The sequence below is a fragment of the Pagrus pagrus genome (assembly GCF_965226575.1).
Source record: "Pagrus pagrus genome assembly, chromosome: 4".
Taxonomy (NCBI): domain Eukaryota; kingdom Metazoa; phylum Chordata; class Actinopteri; order Spariformes; family Sparidae; genus Pagrus; species Pagrus pagrus.
Window position 1 is genome coordinate 367401 of NC_140188.1, and position 17600 is coordinate 385000.

At 46.1% G+C, this 17600-nt stretch overlaps 3 protein-coding genes across 11 annotated transcripts in view; 2 read left to right on the forward strand and 1 right to left on the reverse strand.

Moving 5' to 3' along the window:
• rnf169 (ring finger protein 169) lies at window positions 1-5192 on the reverse strand. Its single transcript, XM_084351254.1, has 6 exons — window positions 4827-5192; window positions 3879-3943; window positions 3698-3778; window positions 3519-3619; window positions 3340-3430; window positions 1-3142 (listed from the first exon to the last, which is right to left on the reverse strand). Exons 1-6 carry the CDS (start codon window positions 5122-5124, stop codon window positions 2012-2014), a joined length of 1767 nt encoding a protein of 588 aa, XP_084207380.1. The 5' UTR covers window positions 5125-5192; the 3' UTR covers window positions 1-2011.
• A 188-nt stretch (window positions 5193-5380) lies between these two features.
• lipt2 (lipoyl(octanoyl) transferase 2) lies at window positions 5381-8406 on the forward strand. Of its 9 annotated transcripts, none has more exons than XM_084351272.1 (5): window positions 5381-5441; window positions 5490-5997; window positions 6322-6635; window positions 6713-6839; window positions 7409-8406. In XM_084351272.1, the coding sequence occupies exons 3-5, from the start codon at window positions 6327-6329 to the stop codon at window positions 7651-7653; spliced, it is 681 nt and encodes a 226-aa protein (XP_084207398.1). In that variant the 5' UTR covers window positions 5381-5441; window positions 5490-5997; window positions 6322-6326; the 3' UTR covers window positions 7654-8406. The 9 variants fall into 9 exon arrangements, with proteins under 9 accessions (XP_084207398.1, XP_084207399.1, XP_084207400.1 ...); XM_084351273.1 differs by having other exon boundaries at window positions 5384-5837; window positions 5958-5997; XM_084351274.1 differs by having other exon boundaries at window positions 5386-5717; window positions 5802-5997.
• An 820-nt stretch (window positions 8407-9226) lies between these two features.
• pgm2l1 (phosphoglucomutase 2-like 1) overlaps window positions 9227-17600 on the forward strand; it is a 16740-nt gene continuing 8366 nt past the window's right edge. The window contains exons 1-7 of the mRNA XM_084351256.1: window positions 9227-9677; window positions 14507-14674; window positions 15296-15402; window positions 15607-15691; window positions 15775-15858; window positions 17083-17279; window positions 17547-17600. The exon at window positions 17547-17600 is cut by the window's right edge and continues 136 nt beyond it. Of these exons, the coding sequence (XP_084207382.1) occupies window positions 9576-9677; window positions 14507-14674; window positions 15296-15402; window positions 15607-15691; window positions 15775-15858; window positions 17083-17279; window positions 17547-17600 (797 nt within the window). The 5' untranslated portion in view covers window positions 9227-9575. The remainder of the gene's footprint in view (window positions 9678-14506; window positions 14675-15295; window positions 15403-15606; window positions 15692-15774; window positions 15859-17082; window positions 17280-17546) is intronic.

Here is a 17600-nt window from a genome sequence, read left to right on the forward strand (position 1 = left end):
TTTCATTCAATCATTCATGTTTTATTGATTAGTCGTATCGCTGATGATCAGTGTCACGTTACAGCGTCAAACATTATCATTAAAACAATCTAATATTGATCTTATTACATCATAACAAGATATTTACACAGTATATTATCTCATGTCGAACATAACAAGATAAATATTATATTGTTACGACATGAACCGCTTCTTGTTTGTGATCAGATCTGTTTCTGTTGATTCACTGAAGATGTTTTATTTTATTTCTTATTGATTTTAATCAGTTTTACTGGTTTCATGATCAGTTTTATTTCTCGTGTGCAATCGGCTTTTAACTAACGACGACTTCCTTCATTGATCTTCAGACCTTCCAGGTGAAAACAGGAAGTAGTTGTGACGTCACTGTGACGCTCTGACTCAAATAATGTGAACACGACTCCTGACAGAAACTCTTCTCTTCCTCAAAGATTTTTCTTTCTGGACACAAAAACTGATCAAACTCATCCAATCAGCATCTGTTCTGCTCTACAGACTACAGTACCCATGAGCCTCAGTGGTCCATCCACAGCTTCAACACCCAAACAACATCTGACAGAGTTCAGACTGGAAGACTGCCGCAGGACCAGTAACCACAGTGGGAGGAGTTTACTGATCTGATGGATTTTAGAGCAGGAATGTCCCATAATCCTCGGCTGCTGGAGGACGCAGATACAGGAAGTGAAAGGAGGAGAACACACGTCGCTCTGCTGGACTCCTTCGGTCTCTGTGAGAGTCCTGCAGCGCCGACACATTGGATCAGAGTCATGGAGACAGAACATGAAGCTGCAGGTTCACTGTGTGTCAACGAGACACTGTTCACACCTGGTGTCAACATCTGTCCTGAGTAATCTGATTACAGCTGGAAAGCTCCAAGTACAGTTACATCTGCGATCCGATCCACATTTAGTCACCACATCACCAGACTCCCTCAACAAATGTGGTGATTTAAGAGTTGTTGAGTTAAAACAAACTCTCTAACGTAGTGAAACTCTGTCTCTGACAGACTCTGAATCATTGTCTCCTTCTTGTAAATTCAGCATTAAATGAAAACAGTCAGTTGTTTGTTTCCTTGTACAAAGTGTCAGTTTGTGGCAGCATGGCTGTACCAGCCTGTCTGCTTCTGTGTCTAAAGTGCTAAAGTCTTACCTGCCAACATTTAGCAGCTGTTTGAACACACTGTTTACACTGATTTCACCATTTACACTCAATTTATGACAGAAGAAACATTTTATTGATCTAAACATGTCACATTTTACAAACACACTAAACAGTAACCAGTATAGGCTACTTCTTTGTCCCCAGACTCCCTTAACAAATGTGTCAGTTTAGTGAGTTGTTGAGTTGGAGACACTTTATAAACTGTGTGAAACTCTGTCTCTGACTGATTCTGACTTATTTGTTCCTTCTTGTGAATTCAGCAAATGTTCTACATGAACTTCTTTGTGTGTTTGAGTAGAAACATGGAGTCTGTTTGTCTCAGTGATGGACGGGTTTGTTTCATACAGAGCAGGAAGTGACATCAGATCAGACGCAGGTTAATATCAGGTGTGAACTGATGGACTCAGCTGAACAAACATCAGCTTGTCCTCCATCAACATTAAACAATCAGGAGCTTTAAAATGTCAAAATCTAGTTTGAAGAGTTTTAATTGATTAATTTAATTGACACACGGTGAACCTGCAGCAGGAAGTTACTGCAGTCAAACAGCTTCATTAAATGTTAATCAGCCACGTTTTGTCTCCATCATGTTGATTGACAGCATTTATGGCTTCTTTGATTGGTCGATTGATTATGTGACCTCTGGACGGTCCTCAGGTGTGATGATGTCAGACCGACAGTTTTGGTGATTTGCTGGTGAAGAAGTGAAAATGTTTGGAAGAATCGTTTCTGACCTCAGCAGCGTCTCTGAGCTCAAACATTCGACCCGTCGCCTGTCCTCTCATTGCATATATGAAGCTGTCTTTGCGCTGAGTCAGCAGACGAGTCCTCTCTAGTGCTTCTTGTTGATTCGTCTGGATCTCCTGAGGCCACGCCTCCTGCGGTTCTGACTGGACATCCACGATCGCAGGAAGTAGGCGTCGGGGCTCCTCCTGCGGTTGACGGTCTGGTTCTCCAGGTCGAACTGTCTCTGCAGCTTCAGGGCAAGCGCTCGGTCCTGACGCTCCTGCTGGATCTGACGGATGTAGCGCTCGTCAAAGGCCTCCTGACTGACCGACCGGCTCCTCTTCAGGTCCGAGTCCCGGTCCGAGTCCAAGTGTTTGGTCTTCTGCTCCCTCTTCTTGCCCCTCCTTGAGGTAGACTGGTTGTGGAGGCTGCTGTCAGACTCCTTTCTCGGACTCTGTGAGTCCTTTGGCACTAATTTACACGACTGGAAACCAGAGTTCTTGGTGTACGGAGAGAACGACTGTTTCCGACTGAAGAGCGCTCCCCCGCTGCAGGACTCTGGGGCGCCGACCGTCGCCTCAAAGTCTGATCCCGCTCTGAGAGTGGCCTCGCTGCTGTAGCGGATCGCAGGGACCCGGATCTTTACCGCCTGTTTCTGGCAGGAGTCTGAGTCTGCAGGGTCGAACAGCAGCCTCCTCTTGTTGACGGCCGTCACTCCATCTCCGTCCCGTCCTGCTGAGGGCTGAAGAGTCTTTGCGGCGCCGTCCTCCCCTCCGCCGGTCTTGTTGTGGAGCTCGTTGACAGGGCTCGTCAGCGTCGCCCTGGAGTTCACTTTGAGGCTCTGCCGGTCAAGTTCGATCTGCCTCCACTTCTGCAGGACAGCAGGACTGGCCTCGTAGCTGGTGGCCTTCTGCAGGCCGCGGGTCAGGTTCCTGGGCGTGGACTTCACGATGGTGGGCTCCATTAGGCGGCCATCCGGCAGCCGTTTGGGTGGCGTGCACGGCGAGCAGACGATGGGCTTGAAGTGGTTGAGTTCTTCAGAGATGCTGTCGTTGCTCTCGGGGCTGATGGAGCGCTCGGGTCTGGCCGGAGGGAGGGTCAGAGGAGTCAACGACGACGATGAGACGACAGCTCGCCAGGTGAGCCTCCGGTCGGGGGCAGTGATGGGCGCCGAGACGGAGCGACTGTTCTCAGAGGAGAGGAGGATTCCTGCTGTGAAGCTGTGACTGATACCGACCTGTCGGAGCAGAGAGGAACAGAGAGAACCAGTAAGCAGTACCAAGAACCAGTGAGGTGTTCAGAGAGATTTAAGATCCTCCAACACCGGAGTGTTGCTGAAGAGACTGAAGCCTGTTCTCCTCGTGTGTTTGAAGGCAGAAACGTCCAATTCAAATGTTAAATGTTTGAACTTCAGGTAGACTCGTTGTAACATACTCTGTCCATCAGGGCCGGCTGGGTGACGAGCTTTATCTTCCCTCCTCGGTCCTCCACCGGGTCAGTGCAGCTCTGACTCCTCTGAGAACCACTGAAGAAGAAGAACACAGGTCAGAGGTCACACAGGCTGTCACATGAAGTCATGATAATACTGTTGGTGATGAAGCTGAGAGAGCGACCCGGTGAAGGCTGCACAGTTTTTGGTTTTCCTGATGAAGGCCGAGATGTTTCTGATCCTCCTGCTGATCGGCTCCTCGTTCTCTGAGTCAGACAGAACTCCCTAAGAAAAACAACGAATTTAAGAAATCCACATCAAACTGATGGACAGGAAACCTGTGACATGTTGTTTGTGACTCACAGGCTCTTCTTCACGTCGCACTGACTCGTCTTTACAGATGTTCCTCCTCTTGACGTCCTCTCTGTCCTCACACAACAACAGCTGAAACAGAAGAAGAAGAAGATGAAGAAGAAGAAGAAATCATCATCAGCAATCCCAGCTGAATGTGCTGCGTTCAAGGCTGTCAGTAAATCACACTCACCTTGTGTTTCCCGGCTGATAACACGTCCGAACTCTTTGGAATGAGAGCAGGAGACACGAAGAACTCTGAAGAGACAAACAACAGAAGTAATTCATGCTGTTGACGTGCACCTGAACGCCTCATCAGACCCAAACAGATGTTTGGGAGGTGTTTTAAATTATAATCAAAGAAAAATGACTTTTCAGCTGTACTGTAGTTAAAATAAGCAGACATTAATGTTTTACTGGTTGAGCGAGTGACACAAACACCTGGCAGATCAAAGTTCTTCATCAAATGATTAAAAAGATCAATACTGCCTGAGACTGTCCTGATTATTGATTAGTAGCACTGATTCCTCCAGAGATATTAAAGCAGAGAGAGCCACGTTACACACAGACAACACACCTGACGGAGGTATCAATGTGTTAAAGGACATCTGATTAAATCGATCAGCCTGCAGCTGGACACCAACACACATGAACAGTGCAAGTGAAGCAGCTCCTCCTGCAGCTGACACGTCCGGACATGTTCTCACAAGCAGACCTCGTTACAACCTGACCAGAACTACACGACAACACAGTTAACGTGGTCCAGCTGCAGTCTGCACACATCAACAAGGATCCGACTCACTATAAGACGTGACAGTGAATAATGTCTCCTCTCTCTGACTGGAGCTCTGCTCCGTTCAAAACTCCATAAAGATAAACCACATTTTAACTGAGCGGTATGAAGTCTGTTCTGTGAATGAAGTCACAGTGTAGGTGTGAGAGCTGATCCAGAGTCAGTTTGACTGTCAGAGGATCATAAAGTCTCCAGGCCTCCTGCTGCTCACTGGAAACTTGTTAAAGTTGAACTGGACCGGTTCTGTCTTCTGTCGGGTTTCTGGCGGTTGTTTTTTAAATCAGACACCCAGCGGCGGGGCTCGCTCAGCGGACTGTGAGCTGTCGTTCCCCCGGTACACACACTAACCTCTCCGGCTGTCGCAGTCCCTCCTGCCCGGCCTGCTGCTGCTCCTCTCGGGGTCACTCCTCCTCCGGAGCCGCTCTTCGCTGCCGGAGTGTCTCTGGGCTAAGCACGGTGGACAGGCCGGGGGTCCGCAGGGCGGGCTGCCGCCGGGCTGCCCTTCCGCACATACCGAGCACTTCTTTTTCTCGTTCTCCGGTGGGCTGGACCCGGACCCGGCTCCAGGCCCGGACCCGGACCGGTACCTGCCGGCGGCGGCTCTGGCCGGTCTGCCAGGCCGTTCGGCGGACCCTGCGGTCGCCATCTTCCCTGGTGAGTCTTCTCTCTCCGGTCCGCTCTCACAACAAACCCCGCCCTGCCGCCGCCGAAACCAGCGAGTGCTGGCTGCGGCCCGCGGGGAGGCGGGGCCGGACGTGCCGGTCCTCCGGTCGGCAGGTGGCGACACGGGGCTGCAAAACACCGGAAGTACGCCAACGTCCAATGTCACCGACGAGGAAGAAGTTGGATAACAACAATGGCGGCGCACAGTGAGAGCAGAGACAGGAGCAGATAGAGGAGCAGATAGAGGAGCAGAGACAGGAGCAGAGACAGGAGCAGGTAGAGGAGCAGAGACAGGAGCAGGTAGAGGAGCAGAGACAGGAGCAGAGACAGGAGCAGAGACAGGAGCAGGTAGAGGAGCAGGTAGAGGAGCAGAGACAGGAGCAGGTAGAGGAGCAGAGACAGGAGCAGGTAGAGGAGCAGGTAGAGGAGCAGGTAGAGGAGCAGAGACAGGAGCAGGTAGAGGAGCAGAGACAGGAGCAGGTAGAGGAGCAGGTAGAGGAGCAGAGAGAGGAGCAGGTAGAGGAGCAGAGACAGGAGCAGGTAGAGGAGCAGGTAGAGGAGCAGAGAGAGGAGCAGGTAGAGGAGCAGGTAGAGGAGCAGAGAGAGGAGCAGGTAGAGGAGCAGGTAGAGGAGCAGAGAGAGGAGCAGGTAGAGGAGCAGAGACAGGAGCAGGTAGAGGAGCAGAGACAGGAGCAGGTAGAGGAGCAGAGAGAGGAGCAGGTAGAGGAGCAGGTAGAGGAGCAGAGAGAGGAGCAGGTAGAGGAGCAGAGAGAGGAGCAGGTAGAGGAGCAGGTAGAGGAGCAGAGAGAGGAGCAGGTAGAGGAGCAGGTAGAGGAGCAGAGCGGAGGATTAACAGGTAAAATACTTGTTGAATGTTCACTTCTGTCTCATCAGTGTCGCTCTTATTAATGAACTCAGCCATCAGTAACGAAGCACATGAGTTTAATTAAACTTTAATCTTCATCACTCTGATGATCAGTCACTGTTCTTCAGATTGATGATAAAATTAATTAATTTAAAAATCTGCTACTGATGCAGCATGTAATCTGTAAAGTAACTAGTAACTAAGTGGAGCGGAAGTATAAAGTAGCAGAAAAAGGAAATTGTACTTCAGGACATTACTGGAGTACAGTGAAATGTGCTGAAGTGACAGAAGCTGTGTTTTAATGTCTGAATCCAGTCCTGATGAATGGCAGCAGGCCGGTGGTGGAAGTGGTCCGTCTGGGCCTGGTCTCCTACCAGGAGGCTCTGCGGCTGCAGCAGGTCTACGTGAACCGGCACCGGTCCGGTCCGGCTCACGCTCTGCTGCTCTGTCAGCACCCGCCCGTCTACACCACCGGGATCCGGCACAAACCTTACCCCGCCCACCTGCTGGACCGCCTGCGCCTGCTGGGGGCCGACGTCCACCGCACCAACCGAGGAGGACTCATCACCTTCCACGGGCCGGGACAGCTGGTCTGCTACCCGGTCCTCAACCTGAGCTGCTTCAAGAAGGTCTGAAGTGGTTTGTTCTGGAGTTGAATGTGTTTTACTGTGACTGGAGTCGTGTTAACGTCTGATCTGATCCTCAGAGTGTTCGCTGGTACGTCTGTGAGCTGGAGAAGACCATCATCTCCCTCTGCAGCCGGTTCGGTATCGAAGCATCGACGTCTCCTCACACTGGTGTCTGGGTCAAAGACAACAAAATCTGCGCCATCGGTATGACAACACGACTGTCACACAGTTTAGATTTCTTCTCCTAAACGTCTCGTTTAAGTCTGTTTCTCAGTCAGTACATCTTGTTGTTTCAGCTTCATCACCTATTCATGACGTTTTTGTTAACAAGAAAAACCCTACCAGATAAAATGGAACTCAAACATGAACATAACGTAAAAATGTAACCTCCTGTTGGTTCGGTCCAGTGACAGATCTGATAGTTTATTCAAATAAGATGACTGTCAAATTTTGCTAGAATGATTAAAAAAAAGTCTGCGGCACTCAAGAGCGTAATGAGTTAAAAAGCCTTTAATTAATCACAACATCAGTAAAAACATGCCTACGCGTGTAAGGCCTTCATCAGGGCAGTACCTTTTACAGGTGAGCAGATAGTCACATAATTAGTAACTGTCTGCTGGGTGCACTGCTCCTTTAAAATCTCTAAACTTGCTGCAGACTGAAATTGGGTGGAAGCTTATATCATCTTCAAATTGACAAACAGCAGCAAAGTCAGTGATCTGATCGTGTATGTTGGTTGTTTTCTTTAAAAATGCTCTGTTGTGTTTCTGTAGGAATCCACTGCGGTCGATACGTCACATCTCACGGCTTGGCTCTGAACTGTAACACCGACATGTCGTGGTTCAGCCACATCGTCCCGTGTGGTATTGAAGGTAAAGGAGTGACATCGCTGAGCGCTGAGCTGCAGAGAGACGTCAGTGTGGAGGAAACCATCCCTCACCTGCTGGACGCCTTCAGAGACCAGTTCAGCTGTCAGCTGACGGACGGACGGATGGACAGCGGAGGATCATCAGCGTAGAAACTGACTTTGTTAAAAAATATGACAGAAGTTGTGTTTTGATCAGTTTCATCTCTGTGAGAGTTCCAGGGTGTGTTCAGACAGATCTGTCTGGTTTTCCTGTGATCTATTATTTACTAAAAAGGCTGTTAAATCACTTTGACATTAACTGATAACATTTAGATGAAGCTCTGAATTTGTACTTTGAAATGACCTCAATTTTTCTTTTAGGGTCCAGATTCAGGTTTTGTTGGTGGTTAAAGGTTACGAGGCTGAGCTAAAATTCAGGGTCAATTAATGGAACAAGTATTTGGTCTATTAATGGGTTTATAATTCATTTTCAACAAGAACAACACAAAATAAGGCCCATTAAGGGTCCAATACACCTGAAGCTAAAGGTTCGTTTTTTTTACCTAAAGCCTCTTAAACTGTACCGAACACGTAACAAAAATACCCCATAATACGATCCATTAAATGACCCTGATTACATCATCATGAGGCTGAAGTTCATGGTGTTTTAAGGTAAAAGTTAAGGGAGGTTGAGGACCACCACAGAGTCTTAACTACTAAAACCACTGCCTCATTTTTACATTTCTGTTTTTGTTCAACGAACAACATTTAAATCTGACGCTAGGTGCTTAGCATGCTAACTACAGTACATGTATATAATTATCATCATGTTTTTTCTTCACATTTTGGTGATGATTTTAAATTTGTTTCCAACTAAAAACTACATATTGCACCTTTAATAAAAATAAAAAAGGATGCTCAGATTTTCTCTTTAATTATATGATTCTTTAAAAGTATTATTATTTTAATATTGATCAAACCTGCTCTGATAAACCTGCGGCACACTGAGACTAGCTGGTGAACACAGTGGAGCGTCCAGCAGTAAAGAGACATATTTCCCTCAGAGCTCAAAGAGAGAGAAGACCGGACACAAACACGAACACCTGAGTCATGATGTTGGTCTGTGACCGCTGGATGTGGAAATAAACAGCTGATTGTTCAGATGATGACAAATAGATTTAGTTTCATTTTCTGTTATTTTATATTTCCATTCCACTACATTTTAGAGGCACATATTGTACTTTTAACTCCACTACATTTATCTGATTACTTTAGTTACTAGTTTCTTTAGATTACATGCTGCATCAAAGTGTATGGATCAGTTACTTTACTGCTACTTTTGATACTTAAGTACATTTAATATGATACTTTAAGACTTTAGGTACAATTCATGAGTGACTTTTGCTTTTAGCAGGATATTTTCAAGTTTTACTCCAGTTTAACTTTTTGAGTATTTGACAACACTGATAATGAGATGTTGAAGAAACACTTTTTAATTCAAGTTAGCCTCAAACAGACAAAGACTGACCGGAAGTAAATGTTTGACCGGAAGTTGTGAACTGTTCTTGAAGTTGAAACAAACATCAGTATTTGAGCAACACGCTCATTAGTGCCGTTGTATCTGCTGTGATAATACAATATAATTAATGTCGACACATAAAAACTAGTATTGTTTTCATTACTGATCATTCGCCTGATAAAGACTTTTATTCTATAAATAGACCGGAAGTAGTGTGTGTGTGTGTGTGTGTGTGTGTGTGTGTTTCCTAGTCGGGACTTGTTTATGAACTAAAGTAATCTTTCTGTCATGAGTAACTTTACCGAAGAATATTTACAGAGTAATACTCTGGGTTAGCATGCAGTTAGCAGGCTGCTATCGGCTTCCACTGCTCGTAGTGTAACTTAGCACGCAGTTAGCATTAGCCTGTGTGGAGTCAAAGGCTGGGAGAGTTGACCGGCAGCAGCCGTCATAACAGCAGATGAGTGTCGGCTCCAGCTAACAGCTAACAGCTGGGAGCTAACAGCTAACAGCAGTTCAATGGCCCCGCTGCTCGGTGCTGGCTGTTAGCTTCTTATCCCGTCTGTCCGGCAGCATGGGGGACGTTAACGGGGACCTGAACGCCAACTCGCGGTGCCAGAGCACCGGCGACCCGCAGCTGGACAAGGCAGTACACCAGTGGTTGACCTGGGACAAGGTGAGTGTCTGTCTGTGATGTTCAGCAGCTGGGGAGACAACTTCAGCTCTGTCTGCTGCTGTACGTGTCCCCGTGTAGGACGCGAACATCACACCAAACCTCCCTGACAAATCTGTCATTTTAAAGACGCACTAGATTTTAGCGAACGCATGTCATCATAGTGGGTTAAGATTCTGTATCTGACAGATACTCATGAACGTCTGGTTCATCGGCTCAAAAATAATTTCATTTAAATTATATTTATATTTATTACATAGAAAGTTTGATTGCTGTTTTACGCAGCTCAGCACAGAGTCTGGCTGTGTTGGAGGCGTGTAGGTATAGCAGGCACTGCAGCTATAAAACATAAAATGCATTTTAAATAAGAGCTTTTGGGTTCAAAACCTGTGTGCCGAATACTTCACTAGAACCAACCGTTTCAGAAAACATGCCAAGTCATGCTTTTCATTGTAAGGAATTTTATCTACATGCAAGAAAATCTAAAATTGCCAGGTTTTTAATGGGAGTCCTAAGTGGTGACACAGCTGCGTGTGTGTGAGTGGGCTGGTCTCAGCTGAGTGTCTCAGCGGGGTCAGAGAGTGTGTGACGGCCGCAGTGCGGACCTGCAGGACGGCGGGCACACCGGCGGCTGTCTGGGTCCTGATGGAGAGAACAGGAGATTAAACACAGCATGAGTCAGCAGTTTGATTAATAGGCAGCAGGTAGGCACAGAGAGGCCTGCACTGTTTTAATCATGATCCATCTGCATCTGCCAGACACTCATCCTCCAGATTATATGTTTGCTTCTGATGTTCAGACCATCTAACATCCAGAGACGTCAGAGTTTAATGTGCTGTTACATTTTAATAATGATAATAATATGCTTGTGTTGGACAGCAGTGTCACACTGACTCAGACAGTCAGCAGCTTCGTGCAGCCTCAGGATGTTTCATGATCCACTTCAGCTCATCTTAAACTGCAAGTCTAAGACAGAGATTAACACAATGTTAGTGTCGCGTTTCCTTTTACTTTCCAACTAATCCAGAACTCAGAACAGTTCCTGTCATGGATCTCCCAGAAACAATAATTCAATTCAGGGGGCTTCACAAAATCCTACAGCTGAACTACAGATGCTGTGCTGAAGTTTTCACTTCAGGGCTGTTGAGCCTGTTCTTCAATGGGCTCAGGACACGCGAGTGTTACAGCTTGTAACTGTGTGGTTTGTCGCATATAGATGATGTCATCTTGTTCTTCGTGTGCACCAAGTAATCTTAGTTTCCTAACTCAACACATTTATTATTATTTCTCAGTTTTTAAACTTTTCTGAACTATTTTCTGACATAAAAGTTTCTACATGAAGAAAGTCCACAGCCTGAACCGGGGGACGAGGTGAGCTCCTGATTGGACGGAGCTACAGATCTCCTAGCAACAGATGTCCACATCATTTAAGTGTGTAGACATTTTAAATGTTTCGTCCTGATTCAGTCAGTCAGTGGTCTGAAAACACTCCACATGTACACACTGCTCTCATGTGTGTGTTAGCGTGTAGCACACACACACACACACACACACACACACACACACTGTGACCTCTGAGCTGTGGAGTTTTAAAGGTCGTTATATTTCTGACCTGAGCTGTAAATGTCAGCAGCCTGGAGACGATCCAGACACTCAGACAGACGACAGGCTGAGACAACAACTGACTTTATATTTATTATATTTAGTTTAGATCCAAAGTCTCTGTTTAGTGAGTCGTGTGTGTGTGTGTGTGTGTGTCTGTGTGTGTGTGTGTCTCTGTGTCTCTGTGTGGTTGACAGCAGACAGGAGGGGCAGAGTGAGGACAGACTGATCAGAAGTTTCGAAAGGTTCGGTCTGTAGTTTAAAGGTTCGGTCGTTAGTTTAAAAGTTCGGTCGTTAGTTTAAAGGTTCGGTCGTTAGTTTAAAAGTTCGGTCGTTAGTTTAAAGGTTCGGTCTGTAGTTTAAAGGTTCGATCTGTAGTTTAAAGGTTCGGTCTGTAGTTTAAAGGTTCGGTCGTTAGTTTAAAAGTTCGGTCGTTAGTTTAAAGGTTCGGTCGTTAGTTTAAAAGTTCGGTCGTTAGTTTAAAGGTTCGGTCTGTAGTTTAAAGGAGCGGTCTGTAGTTTAAAGGTTCGGTCTGTAGTTTAAAGGAGCGGTCTGTAGTTCAAAGGTTCGGTCGTTAGTTTAAAAGTTCGGTCGTTAGTTTAAAAGTTCGGTCGTTAGTTTAAAGGTTCGGTCGTTAGTTTAAAGGTTCGGTCTGTAATTTAAAGGTTCGGTCTGTAGTTCAAAGGAGCGATCTGTAGTTTAAAGGTTCGATCTGTAGTTTAAAGGTTCGATCTGTAGATTAAAGGTTCGGTCTTTAGTTTAAAAGTTCGGTCTGTAGTTTAAAGGTTCGATCTGTAGTTTAAAGGAGCGGTCTGTAGTTTAAAGGTTCGATCTGTAGTTTAAAGGAGCGGTCTGTAGTTTAAAAGTTCGGTCTGTAGTTTAAAGGAGCGGTCTGTGGTTTAAAGGAGCGGTCTGTAGTTTAAAGGTTCGATCTGTAGTTTAAAGGCTGGTCTGTAGTTTAAAGGAGCGGTCTGTAGTTTAAAGGTTCGATCTGTAGATTAAAGGTTCGGTCTGTAGTTTGAAGGAGCGGTCTGTAGTTTAAAGGTTCGGTCTGTAGTTTGAAGGAGTGGTCTTTAGTTTAAAGGTTCTGTCTGTAGTTTAAAAGTTCGGTCTGTAGTTTAAAGTTAGCGTGTAGCACACACACACACACACACACTGTGACCTCTGAGCTGTGGAGTTTTAAAGGTCGTTATATTTCTGACCTGAACTGTAAATGTTCGGTCTGTAGTTTAAAGGTTCGGTCTTTAGTTTAAAAGTTCGGTCTGTAATTTAAAGGTTCGGTCTGTAGTTTAAAGGTTCGGTCTGTAGTTTAAAGGAGCGGTCTGTAGTTTAAAAGTTCGGTCTGTAGTTTAAAGGTTCGGTCTTTAATTTAAAGGAGCGGTCTGTAGTTTAAAGGAGCGGTCTGTAGTTTAAAGGTTCGGTCTGTAGATTAAAGGTTCGGTCTGTAGTTTAAAGGAGCGGTCTGTAGTTTAAAGGTTCGGTCTGTAGTTTAAAGGAGCGGTCTGTAGATTAAAGGAGCGGTCTGTAGATTAAAGGTTCGGTCTGTAGTTTAAAGTTAGCGGTCTGTAGTTTAAAGGTTCGGTCTGTAGTTTAAAAGTTCGGTCTGTAATTTAAAGGTTCGGTCTGTAGTTTAAAGGTTCGGTCTTTAGTTTAAAAGTTCAGTCTGTAGTTTTAAGGTTCGGTCTGTAGTTTAAAGTTAGCGTGTAGCACGCACACACACACACACACACACACACTGTGACCTCTGAGCTGTGGAGTTTTAAAGGTCGTTATATTTCTGACCTGAACTGTAAATGTTCGGTCTGTAGTTTAAAAGTTCGGTCTGTAATTTAAAGGTTCGGTCTGTAGTTTAAAGGAGCGGTCTGTAGTTTAAAGGTTCGGTTTTTAGTTTAAAAGTTCAGTCTGTAGTTTAAAGGTTCGGTCTGTAGTTTAAAGGTTTGGTCTGTAGTTTAAAGTAGTGGTCTGTAGTTTAAAGGAGCGGTCTGTAGTTTAAAGGTTCGGTCTGTAGTTTAAAGGAGCGGTCTGTAGTTTAAAGGACCGGTCTGTAGTTTAAAGGTTCGGTCTGTAGTTTAAAGGAGCGGTCTGTAGTTTAAAGGAGCGGTCTGTAGTTTAAAGGATAACTACCGTTTTTTACAACCTGGACCTTATTTCTAGCAAAATATATGATCATGTACTCACCCAGATAACTTTGGTGTCGTTTGAAGTCGTTCGGACGAAATTAGATCCAGTGTAGCGCCGATATATCCATATAATGCGAGTGACGGGGCACCGAATCACAGCCTCTATGAGCATTATCTGCCACGAAACTAGTTCATTTCACCAATATTTTGTCATGATACGCTCGTGCTATTCCCCTCTGAGTCCAGGCTCGTCTGTTATCAACATCCGGGGTCAAACTGGCAGCAGCAGCTACAGGTAAACAAGCCGGCTGTCGCGCAGCTCAGAGACGACATCTTCCAGGTCAGAGGTAGTAGGTCAACCTACAGACCCCGGATGTTGACAACAGACGAGCCCGGACTCAGAGGGGAATAGCACGAGCGTATCATGACAAAATATTGGTGAAATGAACTAGTTTCGTGGCAGATAATGCTCATAGAGGCTGCGCTTCAGTGCCCGGATCACTCGCATTATATGGATATATCGGCGCTACACTGGATCTAATTTCGTCCGAACGACTTCAAATGACACCAAAGTTATCTGGGTGAGTACATGATCATATATTTTGCTAGAAATAAGGTCCAGGTTGTAAAAAACGGTAGTTATCCTTTAAAGGTTCGGTTAGGTGATCTTCATTGGCTGATAAACAAACTGACCTTAAACACACAATTTATACTGTTTTACTGTGTTTACATGTGGCGGACCCTGACACCTTTCCAGCTTCAAACAGTGTTCTGGGACCTTGTTCTCCTCTGAGAGCAGCTTGTTATTCACTGATGGAAACATTTTTATGATCATTAATGTTGTAAATATTAACTTAACTAGTCCTTTTTATTTATTCATTTATTTTATCATTTGTTACTTTGCATCAAACACAGATCGTGTCTGTTGTTCACAGAAAACATTTGTATATTATTGATTATGGCTTATTGATTAATGCAGCTGACTATTGATTGAAGATATTGTTTATAATTTGCCGCCCTGCGAATCATTTAATCATAAATGACCATAAGTGTGTGTGTGTGTGTGTGTGTGTGTGTGTGTGTGTGATGCGTTTCCTGTTCTCCTCGTAGAACCGCTGGACTCGGGCTCAGGTGGAGTCTCTGGTGGCAGCGGGTCGTCTGGACGAGCTGAGGATGAGACTCTGCAGCAGGATGAGCTTCGGCACGGCGGGACTCAGAGCGCCGATGGGAGCCGGATTCAGCCGGATCAACGACCTCACCGTCATCCAGTCCACACAGGTGAGACCAGGTAGAAACCAGTCCAACAACAGGACCTGGTACTGGTTCCTTTAATATGTCCAAGTTCAGTTTCATCCCTTCCTGACTAGCTGTGTCCCAGTTCAGGGGCTGCATCCTTCGAAGGACCCGGCCTTTGCGCATCCACCGTTGTTAAATGGGACGGTCTAGCCTTCGGTGAATTTCCTGGTTGCGTCACCAGATGTTCCCGCCCCTTACCCTTACATCATGATTTCTGCTGCCCAGGCCCGCGAAAGTGACGATCTACACCAGTTGATGTCGCCATTTTCTTTCTTTCTTTCTTCTTTTTCGGGTGCGCAAAGAATCTTGGGATATGGGAGGCCGCGAAGGATGGTAGCGGTGCGTCCTCCAAAAAGACAGAAAAGAAGGCTGCATTTGAAGGAGCCTTCGTGTTGTGATGTAATTGGCCTTCAAATGCACCCTTCGAAGGATGCAGCCCCTGAATTGAGACACAGCCCTTCTCTCCATCCCTTCCTGTCTCTCTCTCTTTTTATATCCTTGAATTTCTTCTCTTTCTTAATGTTTTGTAAAACGTGTAAACAAACTAAAGACCTTAAAGAATAAAGATCTGGTTCCTAACAGTCGTTCTCTGCCCGTCTTCAGGGTTTGTGTTCGTACCTGTCCAGGTATTTCGCAGACTTCAGCAGTCGAGGAGTGGTTGTTGGTTTTGACACCAGAGGTCAGGAGGAGAGTGGCTGCAGCAGTCAGCGGTAACGATGAACACATGATGATACGTCAGTAAATATTAATAACTGCAGAGCTCTATCATCTGATGTAAATCTAACATGGACTCACACAGGAGAAGTTATAAAGGGCCAGTTCACCCACATCTCACATCCAAACCTGAGCATCAGACCGTGTCAGAGGAAGAAGTGATGTGACTTGACTTGTTGTTTACTTGTTGATTGTTCCAGTTTGGCGAAGTTGACGGCAGCTGTGATGCTCAGCAAAGACGTTCCCGTTCATCTCTTCTCCACGTTTGTCCCCACGCCGTACGTGGTGAGGAAACACTAGGCATCACTTTCTGCTGCGGTCAGCTGACCTGTGTGCAGTTCTTACTAACAGTGTGTGTTTGTTTCCAGCCGTACGCTGTGAAGAAGCTCGGGGCAGCGGCCGGAGTGATGGTCACCGCCTCACACAACCCCAAAGAAGACAACGGATACAAGGTGATGCCATGAATCAATACACCTGGTTGCAGCAGGACAGATGACAGTTAACGGTTAAGACAGGTTGTTTCTATCATCATATCATGTTTTCAGATTGTCTGTCCATCTGTCCGTCCGTCTCATTGTTGTGAACACGATGTCTCAGAACACCTCGAGGTCCAAATTTTCACAACGACTCTGGGATGAACTGATCAAAACTCACTGTGTGACTTCACTCGATAATTCAGATAAAATCTGACACAGATGTCTGACAGGATAAAATGATAACGTTGTGACATGTGATATCCTAAAGGTCAGAGGTTAAATGCCCTGTGACATCATCATATTCTGTTAAAATTGTTCCACCCACTTTTATTATCATAATTCAGCAGCACAGCTCAGGGACTGAAACATTACTGCAGGCGTCTCAGACCGTCAGCAGCAGGCGTCTCAGACCGTCAGCAGCAGGCGACTCAGACCATCAGCAGCAGGCGACTCAGACCGTCTCAGACCGCCAGCAGCAGGCGTCTCAGACCGTCAGCAGCAGGCGTCTCAGACCGTCAGCAGCAGGCGACTCAGACCGTCAGCAGCAGGCGTCTCAGACCGTCTCAGACCGCCAGCAGCAGGCGTCTCAGACCGTCTCAGACCGCCAGCAGCAGGCTTAGACAAAACAACGACTGTTGTTTGGGTTAAAATAAGTTCTTTAGGTTTCACCTGCGTTCATGAGTACCTCCACGTGCCGTGAGTACGACTTCACCAGTGTGGCAGATTTACATCATCACTCTTCCCCCCAGTCTCTGTACCAGACTTTATCGATGACACATGATGAAAGCTGTGGCGACAGTCCAGCTGTGACATCAGTCCAGTTGTGGTTCTGTTATTAGAGCATCTGTCGACTTAGTGGACATCCAGATGTGAACACAGATGAAAGGACAGAGACAGTTAGTTTCTTGTTGTGCAGCCTGTGATCTGTTATCTCAGAATGTAAAGACAAACTGACTTGAAACAGTATTTTGATGGCAGCCTGACAGACGGAGACGAATAGATGATCTGTTGAGAAGGTTTGTTGTTGCTGTGAAGTTAAGTTGGAGCAGATGTTGATCAGACCAGCAGGTGTTTCTGTGCTCACGATGGTGAACGATCAGTTTTATGAATGAAATGAAAATGAATTTTATGAACACATTTTCTGTCGTTCTTCAGTTTGTTCTGGTGTGAACAGTCTCAGGTCTGTATTGCCCTCTGCAGGTGTACTGGTGCAATGGCGCTCAGATCTCCTCACCTCATGACAAGGAGATCCTGCGGAGTATTGAGAGGCAGCTGGAGCCCTGGAGCTCCTCCTGCTGGGAGGAGGAGTTGGTGGAAATCTCCTCCCTGAGGACTGACCCCTTGACCCAGATCAACAGCTGCTACATGGATGAGCTCACCTCCCTCTGCTTCCACAGGTAACAGGATCAAAATGGTCCCAGCCTCTGGAGCTGCACAGGGAACAGAGTCTACAGGATCTACAGGGTCAACAGAGTCTATATAGTCCACATAGTCTACAGGGTCAACAGAGTCTATATAGTCCACATAGTCTACAGGGTCAACAGAGTCTATATAGTCCACAGAGTCTACAGGGTCTACAGAGTCTATATAGTCCACAGGGTCTACAGAGTCTACAGGGTCAGACGAGGAGCCAAAATGTCTGACGTGTCTCTGGTGTCTCTCAGGGATCTGAACAGAAGTTGTACGCTGAAGTTTGTCCACTCTGCGTTCCACGGTGT